The sequence below is a fragment of the Rhinopithecus bieti genome, unplaced genomic scaffold, assembly GCF_001698545.2.
Source record: "Rhinopithecus bieti isolate Rb0 unplaced genomic scaffold, ASM169854v2 scaffold_6785, whole genome shotgun sequence".
NCBI lineage: Eukaryota > Metazoa > Chordata > Mammalia > Primates > Cercopithecidae > Rhinopithecus > Rhinopithecus bieti.
This window is the reverse complement of record NW_016805170.1, coordinates 117,922-131,684: the sequence shown is the minus strand read 5'-3', so window position 1 is coordinate 131,684 and position 13,763 is coordinate 117,922. Positions and strand designations below refer to the sequence as shown.

The window sequence follows — 13,763 nt, the reverse complement described above, 5'->3', positions numbered from 1 at the left end:
TGTGTGTGTGTGTGTGTGTATACACTACAATCTGCCCTTAGGCAAAATTTTTTAAATACATTTATATAATGTATGTGTGTATATATTATATATAAATATATAGGTATATATTTATGTATGCACACACTACCTGAAGACATTGGAGAGAGGCCAAAAAGCAGACAGATACTGGAGTGCAGTCATCACTTGGAAGGCAAATAAACTTGATTAATCATCAGGGTTTTAAAAAAAAAATTTTGCCTAAGGGCAGGTTGTAGTATGCACCATGCTGCGGTTGAAGGTAGAGGAGGCTTAAATGAAGACAGAAAGTTTGTAGTCTTACGGGCTTAACAAACCTGAGGAGACAGTAAGGGCAACCATAGCGAGTGAGAAGGAAAATCTCAGAAGGGAGAGAGTCTGACAAGGGGAGACCTAAATTCTGTATGTAGGCTGCCTAAATTTCTGATTGATCACCAAACCATACATGTGCAGACTAGGAGTGGAGGCAGATTCCAAGCAGTCCAACTAAGTTTAAAAGAACTGAACTGAGATTTCAGCTGTTATCTACTGGAGACAGTTTTCCATTTGAGTTCAGCCCATTTAACTGCCTCCCTCTTCCCTACACACACACACACACACACACACACACACGCATGCAAACCTATTGGCAGTAGAAGTTCTGCAGTACCAAACTGTGAGCAAGCAGAACTAGGAATTGTGTTTTGTTTGTTTGTTTTATGAGGTCCAAAAGGTGCATAGAAAAGTTCTGCAAGATTTCCAGTGGGAAACCGGTTCTCTGGAGAAAGGCTATTAATTAATCTTTAGAAATGTCCCCAAATTTTGAGGCAGGGTATTTATTTTTAAAATACCATAGTGCATTCATTGATCTTCAAATAGTCTGTTGATCATATTGGGAAAAGTGCTTGCAATATTCCAAGTCATCAGGTAAATTGGTTGGAAGAAATCCAAGTAGTTCCTTAAATGTCAGCTCATCTTCAAGGCTTGAACCTTTCAGGATATGGGGCAAAGGGCACAGGCTGACTTGTCAAAGACAAGAGAGCTTTAACACAGGTAGAGGCAGATATATAATTGTGACAAATGATCTCTTGAACTTTTCTTTTTTCCTTTTATTTCCATAAGTTTTTGGAGAATATGTGGTTATTTGGTTACCTGAGTAAGTTATTTAGTGGTGATTTGTGAGATTTTGGTGCACCCATCACCTGAGCAGTGTATACTGAACCCAATTTGTAGTCTTTTATCCCTCACCCTCTTCCCACCCCTCTTGAACTTTTCGTGGTTTCCAATTGGTCACTATTTGACATTCCTCTACGAGCCATGCCATTGACGTTTCTGATATATCTGAAGAAGACAGAAGTCAAAAAGTGGCTTCTAGTATGCTTTGTGAACAAAATCAAGCTTGTAAATAGCGTGTAAACCTACTGGCAGTTCAGCAATCACCCTGCCTAATATTTAAAAACAAAATTGTTAAATCTGCTTTCTGTGTTAAATTTCTGTATGTTAGAATTTATCTATTGTTTCTATAAGGTCCAAAAGGTACACAGAAAACTTCTGCAAGATTTTCAGTGGGAAATCAGTGGGAAATATCATTCACTTAGTTATTTTGTTTAGGAATAGATTGTGAACCAAACTGATCTTCTGAAAATGGAGGAAAAACTTCAAGGTTTGCATGGGAGAATTGAGGAGTTTGGCTACTGGTTAAAAACCAATATGTGATTTTTCAGGCCTGACCATAGGTGATGACAAACACTTTACCTGGCAGGCTTCACCGGAAAAGCTGCCCTCCACACACCAGACTTGGTGCATAGCCAGTCATATGCCAGTCTCTGTGGGGTGTTGCAGTCAAAGACTCAGACCCCCTGGCCAATCACACTCTTTCACATATTTACATTCCTAGCCCTGTGCCTTCATTTCTAGGCCCTTTATCTGAGGCCTTGGGCAAGAGGTCTTCAGGTTCCTCTGCTGAGATCTTATGGGGTAAGGAAAGGGGGAAAAATTTGAAGATACTTTCCTTCACTCTGCCTCAGTACCCAGGACTTTTCCACTCCTACCCCACCACATGACTCCAGGGTCTGTAAAACTGCCAGAGCCTTTTGTTCGGCGCTCCCTCAATAGAAAGATGATCCGACATCTGTGCTGCTCCACTTGAATCCTGACCAGTGTGCTGTCCCACAGGGGAAAATGGAACAGTGAAGTTGATGCCTCCTCTGGTTTTAGACTCTTGCTTGTTCCATCACTGTGACTGAAGGCTTAACTCTTTCATTTTCAGCTTGTGGCTTTAATTGGCTACTTGAACACCCAACAGCTCAGCTCTCTCCCAGCTCAGCAGAGCTCCTTAAAAGACTAATTAAATTTTTTCCATTCTTAAAACACCACTAAGAATCACAACCCTGAAACCACTGACCACACTGAACAAGTATGGCTGGTGCTTGATAAACAAAGTGAGTTCTACTAAATTTGCTCCAAAATATTTTATTAATAAAAGTCTTATTTAAAAAACAAAATAGAAAAGAGTTAGGTATCACATTGAATAAAATGTTGATAGCCCGTGTATGGTTATGGGTTCTAATTTCTCTACAAAATCAACCCGCCATGATGGGCCATGATGGAGTAAAGAAAGTTAGAAAGAGTAAATACAGCCATATAAGTTTTTTGAAACACTTCCAAGTACAAAAAGCAGCATGCTAATTTTAAGTGCAAAGAAAGCTCATAATAAAATAGACTTTAAAATTACAAATAAAATCTGTACATCAAGGATATTTTAAGGCTTTCCCATGTGCATGTCACTATGTAGACAATGAAGAGGAACTGCCAAGAGAGGAACCATCATGTCAGGTGTTACAGGTCTGGCCCATTTCGGCTTGTAGGACCATCTCTTCTTTTCTCAAGGGAAAAGTGTCAATCAGGTTGAACAGAGCCACAGGCATCACCAGGGAGACATAGCGCTCTTTGTCCATGCCATGCTTATCCACTAGCACCATACTGAAGGAGTAGAGTGGGATTCGCAGCAACAGCCTGCGGCAGACAAAGAAAAGAGGAGACTAAGTCAAACCGTGACTCCCAAGGGTCCTGGTGGGTCAACCAGAGCCCTACTGTGACCGTGTGCAGAGAAAGCTTTGATACCATGAAGGACTGAATCATCCTTTAGACCCTGTCTACTCAAACTGTGACCCTTGGACCAGCAGCATCACATGAGAACTTGCTAGAAATGGAGACTCTCATGCCCCACCCCAAACCTACTGAATTAGTATCTGCATTATTATCAAGATCCCCAGATGACTGGTATGTACATGAGAGTTTGAAAAGCACTGCTTTAGTTTTAGATTATAGTCAGGAAGACTTCCGGCCTACAATGGTGCCACATACCAACATTTGGTACAAGGTGCATACAAGGCTAACAGATTTTTTTTTTCATTAAATTGGAATCAACCCAAGTTTGGAATCAACCCCAAGCCCACATTTGCTGACTAGTGTTGCATGACCACATACACACTAGGACTAAGTCAGTGATCACGAACGGGGTGATTTTGCTCCCCGCTCCCAGGGGAAATTTGGCCATGTCTGGAGATATTTTTGGTTGTCACAGTGGAGAGTGAAGATGTGACTGGCATTTAGTGGGTAGAGGCCAGGAATGCTGCTAAACATCCTGCAATGCACAGCCAACTCTCCCCGCCAAACAAAGAATTATCTATCCCCATATAGCAATAGTGCCAAGGCTGAAAAACTCTGGGCTAGGTAAAGCTGATGGACATTATTTCCCAGCATGATAGTTCTGGCCTATTCAGTGGCCAGCTCAGGACTGCAGAGTTATAAGGGATTGAGCTTGGTCTACACCCCATGTATTCTGACTTGGTTAATCATAATTTGTACCCCAAATAATTCCAAAAAAGAATATGAAGTGGTTTCAAGTGTCTGGTGTTCTTTCTGCTCTACCATGCTAGAATTTAAACTAAAAAATATGATTTTCATATCAACACAAACATATTTAGATGAGAATAGCTAGAGAAAGCAAACAAACAGATAAGTTGAGCCCAATGAACAAATGAGCCCACTCACTCTCTTCTCCAGATTTTTTTTTTTTTAGTTTAGATATTTTGAGATTGTGTATGAGGCAGAATATACACTGCCATCTGGATTTAAAGTGAAATATGTTTTCCTCATACAAACAGATCAAGGTTAAAAAATCATTACATAAAACACAAACTACATTTTTCTGCCTTTTAAGAGGGAGTTTCAGGGAAGAAGGGAATAATTTGTATTTTATCCCAGTGGGGAGCTAAATTGCAAATTCACTCCCAGTGACTAGAAATGAAAAAAAGAGGACATGACAGTGCCTCTGCCAGGTTTCCTGCAGTGCTGAGAGGGGAGCTCAGAAGTAGATGACTGCAAAGTGCATTAATGAGTTCCGAACACGCGAATGTAGGCTGCAAAGTAAGGTGTGAATGAAGAGATAAAATGCTCTGCATCTTTAAGAGGAAGGGTATTGAGTTTACTTTTGGGAGCATGGAGGAGTTCTGGCACAGGGAGCTCTCAGGAAACAGAGGAATAGGGAATATGGTGGCTGATGCCTGTGGGAAAGGGTGACCAATAAGAAATTGGAGCATTCATTTTTTTTTATAGTGCTTGTGAGACTAGGATGGGAACCCCCCGCCCCCACAGCACCACCACGGTGCCACCATCTGCTACCACACACATTCCTGTGTAAGTCTTGTGCCTTGATTGACACAGAATGTAAAGGGGGAAAACTGTCATGGGAAGAGCTGAGTGGTTGGATCAGCAGGCTAGCAGCAGCCACAGGAATGCATCCCACTAGGGCCGAAAGACCACAGAAATCTTGGGGATGAATGATCAAACACCACACAAAATCGGGGATGAGGTGTGATGCCAACAGTATGTCTGAGCTACATACGTGTCTGTCGTCAGATTGGAAGGAGTTCTTCCTGGAAAATCTTCCAGGGAACACTGTAGACTCAAAGAATAATGTGGGTATAGAAATTATGGCTTTCTTGGTCCCTGTCTCCCTTGAGATTGCTGGAAAATTCCTCTGGAAAGCATGAATCAGATCATACCTCCAGATAAAAAAGAAATGAGGGCAAGAAAGAAGGTAGGTGGTGACCCTGCCACCCCAGGGACCCAGTCTCTTCTTTCTGTTGACTCCCTTCAAGGGTTTTATCATGGCCTCAGTGCTATTTGAAAATAGTCTTATAGCCAGACAAAAGAATTTTTAGATTATGCAGGCATTATGCTTTTCCTTCTCCTCTTTCGCTTCCCATTCTTTGCCTAAATCATCTTTTTTCCTCTGCACTAGACTCCAAGGTGTCTAAAAAAACCTTTCCAATTCAAAGGGAAAAAGTTCTTCCAAGCTCTTTGTTTCTCACTGATATGTCTGATAACACAGGCATGCCGGCCTGACACAGAATCCATTAGGTAATGCACCTGAGTGATCATTTCTGCATGACATTTACCTGGACTATCATCCAGCTGCAAAATAGAGATTGGCCCTTTTCTTGAAGGCTGCTGGGCAAAAGTTCTATTTCAAAACTGTGAAGCCTTTGGTAAAAAACTAGGCCAGTGGTCCTCACCATGTGATCTCTTGGGAGCTCATTAGAAATGCATATTATCGGGTATAACCAGAGACCTACTGAATCAGAAATGCAGTTTACAGCCTACAGTGTAGACTCCAGCAATACGTATTTTAACAGGCCCTCCAGGAGATTCTGATGGAGGCTAAAAGTTTGAGAATCACCATATAATGTATTTAAAATCATCTTCTGCCTATAGAAGTCTATGGTAGCCCCAACATACACAATCTGAATGGCAAGTATTTTTTAATCGCATTTTTCTGTTCTTCAAGTAGATTCAACAGTTTAAAAACACATCAAGATTTTATGAAGATGACACACATACAGACACATTCAATCCAAAACCCATTCAGAAAATTCTGCAACAAGTTTTAAAAAATCATTGACACAGGATATGAGCAAGTAGTACTAAATAAGCAACAGCTTCATAAAACCTACTTTGAAAATATTCACCATAAATATTTAGATATCAACACAACTCTCTGTCTTAAGTTTTGTACAGTTCAACTTGAAGTATTTATACACTAACTTTTAAATATACAATATACTTTTAAAAGCTGTTATCAACTCTGGAAATAGTAAGGCTGTTTCAATGAAATTTTGAGTCATTTACTCCACTTAGCGCCAACATGGTGCCAGGTACTGTGCTAGGTACCGAGTAGCAAACATTTGAAAGCTCTGCTATTGATGTGCTACTGAAGTCAGTATGGGGAAGTGCTACACGCAAATGCAGTAAAATATAACAAAAACAAAAGCATATGAGTGTACCCAGCCTTCTCCATTCATCAGCCGACTAAAGAGAACTCATGAATCCTCTTATTTCAAGTTGAACTGTACAAAACTTAAGACAGAGAGTTGTGTTGATATCTACATATTTACGGTGAATATTCTCAAAGTAGGTTTTATGAAGCTGTTGCTTATTTAGTACTACTTGCTCATATCCTGTGTCAATGATTTTTTAAAACTTGTTGCAGAATTTTCTGAATGGGTTTTGAAAAGGCTGGGTGAGAAAGGAAGATTTCAAGGAGTTTTGCTTTAGTCTAATTATCCATTTCACAGTGGTCAAGAGATGCAAGTAGAAATTTGGGTTATTCTGAAACTATCTTTTGGGTGTTGAATTCCGCTTCTTTAATACATCATTATTCAGAGACTAAAATCCACGGCTCCAACTTTGTAAGGGTTATGAAAGTAAAATATAATTGTTAACATAGAGGTATGAACAAGTGTTCTGGAAGAATGGAGAAAAAAGAGACCAAGCCTGGAAAGACTAATTGGATGCGTGCTCTTCTAATAAGACCAAGGATTGCTTAAGTCTTTTTTTCAGCTCCTCCTCTCCTAGCCATCCTTCCTTCACCAACCACACACACACACACACACACACACACGTGCACGAAGCAAAAACAGTTGGTTGGAGGGGGTAAGAAAGAAAACACTGGTAATTACCCATTGCACAATGTATTTGAACAAACAGCAACATACTGATTAGCATGGTTATAACACTCCCAGAATAAAAGCAATTAAACATTGAAGGTTGCCTGGACTCAATCCTGAATAGAAAGAAACCAGGGAACCTAATCAGTTTAAAGTGCATTCATAGGGGTAAGATTTAAGAACAGAAATTTCCCCTACCTGAGCTGCAGCGCTAGGGCTGGAGGCATAATCTTTGCTCCTATCCTGCCAATGAGAGTCGGGAACACACCCACCAGCTCCACCACGGTGATGTGTCGAAGATCAAGGCCACACTGTGCTTGCTGGGAAAAAGAAAACCCAACAGGGGAGGTATGAGCATGGCTAAAAAAGACATCCTTATCAAACTAGAAACCGACAGAAGTAGCACTGGCCTGTCTCTGGAAGTTTATTTGCTCACTCTGAACTGTACTGAAAACAGATGAGAAATTGGGGTTAAGCTAGTGGCTATAAAACCTAAATACCTTTCCTAGAGGAATCATTCCGATATGGCTTGACAGCGGGATTTTGAAAACCTAAGCAAGAGGGCAGTCTATGTATTTCCAGACAGGGTGAGCCCTCGAGTGAGTCAAATTTTCTAAAAAGTGTCCAAGACCACCCCAGAGGATTCTAACTTTTTCTTTGCAAGGAGAGAAGACTACTCTATTTCCAGAGTCCACTTCTCTGCCCTGTTTCCACTCTCCACACTCCCCTGCCCTATGCCCTCCACACCCAATCCCAGGGGGAAAGAGGATAAAAGGTTCCAAGCCTCTAAGCTGGCTCTTGCCAAGAACCTTGGGCATGTGGCCCAGTCAACCACGTGTCAGCAGGGCTCATCAGGAATGGCAATGGCAATAAAAATAAAAAATAAAAAAAAAATAATGTAAGACAAATATGATGAATTTGGCTAAATGGGAAAAGAAATTTTGAAGTCTTGAAAGATGAAAACATCAAATATGTTTTACCAAAATTCCACTGAAACGTCCCTACATGAGGTTACAGAACTGGTTGAAAAGTTAAAAAAAAGTCAGAAATAGGCTTTTGTATTACTCTCACTGAAACGCCTAAGTTAACCAAACCTTTCTTTGAAGGCTCTGGTTAAAATGCAAATGTAAGTATACTTGGAAGAGGAGGTCACACCAAAACATCTTGATATTAAATATCTTATCCAACCAGTTGTTAAGCTAGCAAGTGTCTGAAGGGATGGGACAGACTAGAGCGATGACGGCAATCTTTCTCTGTAAAGGGCTGGAGAGTATTTCAGGCTTGGCAAGGTTGGATGGCCTCTGTCCTAATCACTTCACTCCATCATTGTAGTGCAAAAGTAGTTATAGATCATGCACAAATGAATTAGTGTGACTGTGTCCAATAAAAGTTAATTTACCGAAACTAGCCAGGGGTCACCATAGTTTGCTGACACAGAGGAAAAGCAAGTTGTTTGGCTTAATTCATTTTCCTATGGAATAAGAACAGATGAGGAAATGCATGATCATGGAATATAGCCTGCAATGCCAATTTCCCACAAAAGAGAGAAGTATAAGCTTGTCTTTTCTGAAAAGCAGGCCCCTGGCTTGGACAAGGAGATACAAGGGGAGGTAAGCTGGTGGGGACTGGGGGTAAAGATGCAATGAATTTGGTTACTATTAAGGGAGCTCACAAAAGCCTTATATGGCTCTTCAGAGTTCACAGGCAATTCTTCAAGTATGTGGGAAGAGTGAAAAGAGACTTCTTATTATACATTTTATTAATGCTGACATGAGAAGTAAATTGTAGCCCTTGATTAAATCAAGACTGTTTTAAGCACTTAGTTCTATCCACTGTAACAAATGAATAAAATATTCTCTAAAAAAAATGTGCAGCACTGTATCCATGGCACAGCATACATCCTGCCTCTTTAGTATTCAGTGAAGTTGGCCACTCTTTTGCAAACCAGCTTCAGGACAAAAGCAAGCAACTTCTAGTTTGATCCTTATAGTTTCTAGTCATCCTTCCCCACACACCCAAGATGCTGGTTGCTCGTTTAGTAGCTACAAAATTTACATAGTTGAGAAGGACATATTTCCCAGAAAAGTGCCCATCAAACTTTAGAGTGCTTAGGAATCACCTGGAGATTTTGTTAAAAGTGTAGATTCTGACACAGTAGGTCTGGGAGGGGCCCTGAGAATTGGCATGTCTATCAAGCTCCCAGGTGATGCTGATGCTGCTGGTCCAGTCCATGGATCACACGTTGAGAACCACTGTGCTAAAAAAAAGGGCTGTCACCCTCTGAGAGTCAAAGAAATTCCCTGGGGAAAAATGTGGAGACCGAGGGCTCCTGGATTCCTTTCATCTCTTGGGCCAGCCTTTTGGGCAGGCAGCTAATTGATTGCTTTCAGCCAGGCATATCCTGGACAGGTTCAGCAAAGACAATTGTTCTGTGGCTAGGCCTGGACAGTATGTCAATTAGACTTATTGGTGAAGACAGGCAAACCTCATTAGTTGGAAAACGATTGGGTTAACTCTAAGGAGTCAATGTTAATCAGGTTATGGCCCAGAACCAGAAATGAATGGTGGTAGCTCTAAAGTGCCAGTTCCTGAAACTCACTGTAAGTGGATTAGGCACTGAATCTGGTCTTTGCTTTTAGTGAAATGGCTGGGCCCTTCCTGTTAAAGGTCTCCCTGCCACCTCGGCCCTGCCTCGAGGACTCACCTGCAGCATTCCTAGCTGGAGCCGGTAAAGGAGGTTTCGGGCTGTGGGTGTGGACACAATGAGAAGTCTCCTTTTCTCATAAAACTGATCCAGAAGTGCAGCTGCCGTTCTGACGCCCACATTGACGTTCATGGCTGTAACCAGAAATGGCCACATGAGTCAGAAACCTTCTACTTGTTCTGGCTCAACAGAGCCTATGATGACACACAGGACCATTTGTGTAAGAAGTAAACCCTAAGATAAGGATTCAAGTGTAAGTAGTTTATTTGGGAGGCGGTCCCAAGAAGCACTTGCGGAGGAGTGAGGAAGTATATTCATTTCCTCTTGCTGCTGTAACAAATCACCATAAACCCAGTGACTTAACATAATACAAACTTATTATTTTAGATACTGCAGGTCAGGATCGAAAAGATCCTGGCCTCATGGAGCTAAAATCAAGGTGTTGGCAGGGCTATGTTCCCATGGAGGTTCTAGGGGAGAATCTGATTTCTTGTGTTTTTCAGCATCGAGAGACCACCTTCATTCCTTGGCTAGTAGTCCCTTCCTCCATCTTCAAAGACAGCAGTGTAGTATCTTCAAATCTCTCTTCTCTCTGATCTCTCCTTCCATCATCTCTTTCTATGACTCTGACAGCAGTTCTGCCTCCTTTATATAAGAAGGCTTGTGATTATATTGGGCCCACTGGGTATTCCAGGATACTCTTCCCATCTCAAAATCCTTAACTTAATTACATCTGTAAAGTCCCTTTTTTTCATGTAAGGTAACATATTCTCAGGTTCTGGGGATTAGGATGTGGACATCTTTGGTGGACCATTATTCTGCTTATGTCAGGAAGTGAGACAGTGAAGGAAAGAAAACAATACCAGTTGGTTATCAAGCAAGTTGTTGCTGTGGGCATTTGGAACTCACTCCCACTGGGGAACCCTAGGAGATGATATACAACATACCTCCAGAATTAAGCCACTGGAGGGAACTGGAGTATTTATACAATTGCTCCATCATTGTTGAGGGCTGCTTCTAGGGCACTAGCTCTCCATCACTTCAGGCTGGCTCTGTGCATGGGCTGACAGTGCTTTCATAGCCAGGGAAGAAACGCTCTCAGACAGAGAGACCCAGTTAATTGCAGTAAGTAGCCTTTTGAACATAGATGCGAATGTGAAAGGCATATGGGCCAAGCACCATAGTATCTGCTGGGGAAAGGGGTGCAGAGAGGCAGAAGGGTAAGAGAACGGGCAATGGCCAGGCTGGCTTTGGAATGGCTCAGAATCTCTGAAGTCTGCCTCCTTGGTGCAGAAGGGACAAAGCAATGTGGGGCACAAAGGCCACAGAGCAAGCAACACAGGCACAGAGGACATGGGACAAGGCAGTTTTATAATAGGTCTTCCCTTTAATCAAATAAATGACAACTAATTCTGGCTGTTCAAGGTCAATGAAGGATGTTATATAGATAGGCAAACAAAAGGCTTAGCTCCAAAGAAGAAATAATATGAGAAAAACTAGTAGACGCCATGTATGATTTATAATCTTGGTTTTCATATTTCACATTTTAGGTTTGCATTGAAGTATTTGTTCATTCACACATTAATTCATTCAGCCATTATATACTGAGTGCCTGCCATGTGCCAAGCTCTATGCTAGGCACTAGGATGTCACACTGAGTGATACACAGTTCCTGCCCTCTTTCCTGCCCTCTTCCCTGCCCCAGGGGCTCAGAGTCTAGGATAGCTCTGGTCAAGAGAAATACAATGTAAGCCACTATGTTTAATCTTAAATTTTCTAGTTGCCTCATTAAAAAAGTGTAAAGAGACTGGGTGCAGTGGCTCACACCTGTAATCTCAGCACTTTGGGAGGCCGAGGTGGGCAGATCATGAGGTCAGGAGATCAAGAACATCCTGGCTAACACGGTGAAACCCCACCTTTACTAAAAATACAAAAAATTAGCCAGGCGTGGTGGCACGCACCTGTAGTCCCAGCTACTCAGGAGGCTGGGGCAGGAGAATCACTTGAACCCAGGAGGTGGAGGTTGCAGTGAGCCAAGATCGCACCACTGCACTCTAGCCTGGGCGACAGAGTGAGACTCCAGCTCAAACAAACAAACAAAAAGAAAAAGTATAAAGTGATAGGCAGAAATGATTTTATGTTTTATTTAACCCAATATATCCAAAATATTTCATTTCAACATGTAATCAATATAAAAAATTAAGATACTTTACATTCTTTTTCACACTAAGATTTTGAAATTGGTATATATTTTACACTTATAGCATATCTCAATTCAGAATAGCCTCATTTCAAGTGCTTAGTAGCCACATATAGCTAGTGGCTACCATGTTGGACCACATAGGTCTAGCAGCCTGTTAGACACCACACCCCAGGCCTTAATGCCAACATGGTAGGGAGTCTATAATAGGTGTGTTCTTTCTACTTAAACACATGAAATTGAAGAATCTTAGGCATTTAGCTGATGGTATATATGTCTCTCTGTCACTTAACTCTAAATGGGGGCTTCAATTAAAAGAAAGGGATAAAGATGAAAGGGTACCAGGAAATGAGAAAAAGAGAAGTCTATAAACAAGAGATACATCCATAATTTTCTGGCTAGCCCAAGTTTCAGACTCATTACCCAGCCCAATTTTTGTTCATCAGGAATAAGAGCTGGCATAAGGCTTTACCTGTACCAGGCACTGCTGTATTCCACTGTTCCACAGATGACCTAATTTAATCCTTACAACAACTCAAGAGGTAGATGAGGTATTATTTTCTTCATTTTACATAGGAGGAAAGATTCCAAATGCCCAAGGTCTATGTGACTTTCATGCCAGGTATGATATTGTCTCCACATGACAGTGTACTGGCTTTAGAAACAAGATCCTTACATTTCTAGAACAAAGGAAACTACAGCAAATTTTGCTGATTCATAATGTCACCAAAGGCTGGCCCTAGGTTCCTACCTTGAGCTTCTTCCTTAGAGGACATGAAAGGGAAATTAGAGGATAGGCAGAAGCAAGACGGATAGCAGATGAGATGAGCTGCAGCAGGGATCTAGGGACTATGTTCATCCACTCAGATAAAGAGGGATGGCCATGAACTTCTCAAAGTCTATGAAGGGAAACCCCTCTTACACTGGAATCAAGAACCAAGGGGTTTACAGGTTCTGCTGCAGGCTGGGAGGGGCTGCATACATACCTGCACAGGTGGGCTCCGTGCCAGACCAAGCCAGGTTGGATTGACATACTCGGGCAGGGCTACCCTGGAGCTCATAGCCGCCAATGCAGGAGAACTCACAGGTGGCTCCATAATTATCCCCATCGCTGGAGCACTTCATGTAACCATTCTCTGGGGCATTGAGTTTGCCACAGCGTCTGACTGTAGGGACACAAGTCCAGAGGGGTCTCAGTGCTGAGCTCCCATCCACAGAGTAAGCAGAAAAGGTGAGGATGCAGAGGCATCAGTTTTGCAATCAGGCTTCTACATCAGCCTGTGAAATGAGTGAGGGAGGAGGGATGACTATTTGGTCAGTGGGTGAGCCTTGCAATGGTCACCCATCCATACCAATGAGACCACTGATATCAACTGGTTTAGCTCCTAGTGTTATAGATGAGGAAGTGAAGTCCAGAAGAGTAAGGAGTAAAGATGGTTAGCAATTAGTTGCCCAAACCATCAGGCATAAAATAATCCTTACATTTTCTTTCACACCAATGGTTCTAGAACACTAAGAACATGTGGTCTTGGTGGCCCAAATTAGGGGGCTCCTATTCACCCTAGTTGTAGATGGACTCACAGGCTTCAGCTGGTCACCTAAGCTCAGGGATGGAAAAATTATTGAATAATATTCTTCCGGGACAGTCAGCTATGGGCTCCTGTAAGACTAGTCCTGGGAACTCCTTAAATAATCTGGCAACACTGACGCCCATCCATATGTGTATCATGAAATTCAGGCATTAAGATAGGGCACTTCCCCAAGCCTCATTAGAGGCTAATCTAAAGCTGGCAAGTCTACCACCACAGTAGGCACTTGAGAGAGTTCTGGCTTGAGGACCTGCTTCCCT

At 41.9% G+C, this 13,763-nt stretch overlaps 1 protein-coding gene across 2 annotated transcripts in view; it reads right to left on the bottom strand.

Annotated features, from left to right (window-relative positions):
• Positions 1–2,453: 2,453 nt before the first annotated feature.
• The window catches only part of SRPX (sushi repeat containing protein X-linked), an 82,343-nt gene continuing 71,033 nt past the window's right edge, over positions 2,454–13,763 (bottom strand). For both annotated transcript variants that reach the window (XM_017871407.1, XM_017871406.1), the window contains 4 exons: positions 12,901–13,101; positions 9,715–9,848; positions 7,209–7,330; positions 2,454–3,012 (listed from right to left, as the gene is read on the bottom strand). In XM_017871407.1, the coding sequence (XP_017726896.1) occupies positions 2,829–3,012; positions 7,209–7,330; positions 9,715–9,848; positions 12,901–13,101 (641 nt within the window). In that variant the 3' untranslated portion in view covers positions 2,454–2,828. The remainder of the gene's footprint in view (positions 3,013–7,208; positions 7,331–9,714; positions 9,849–12,900; positions 13,102–13,763) is intronic.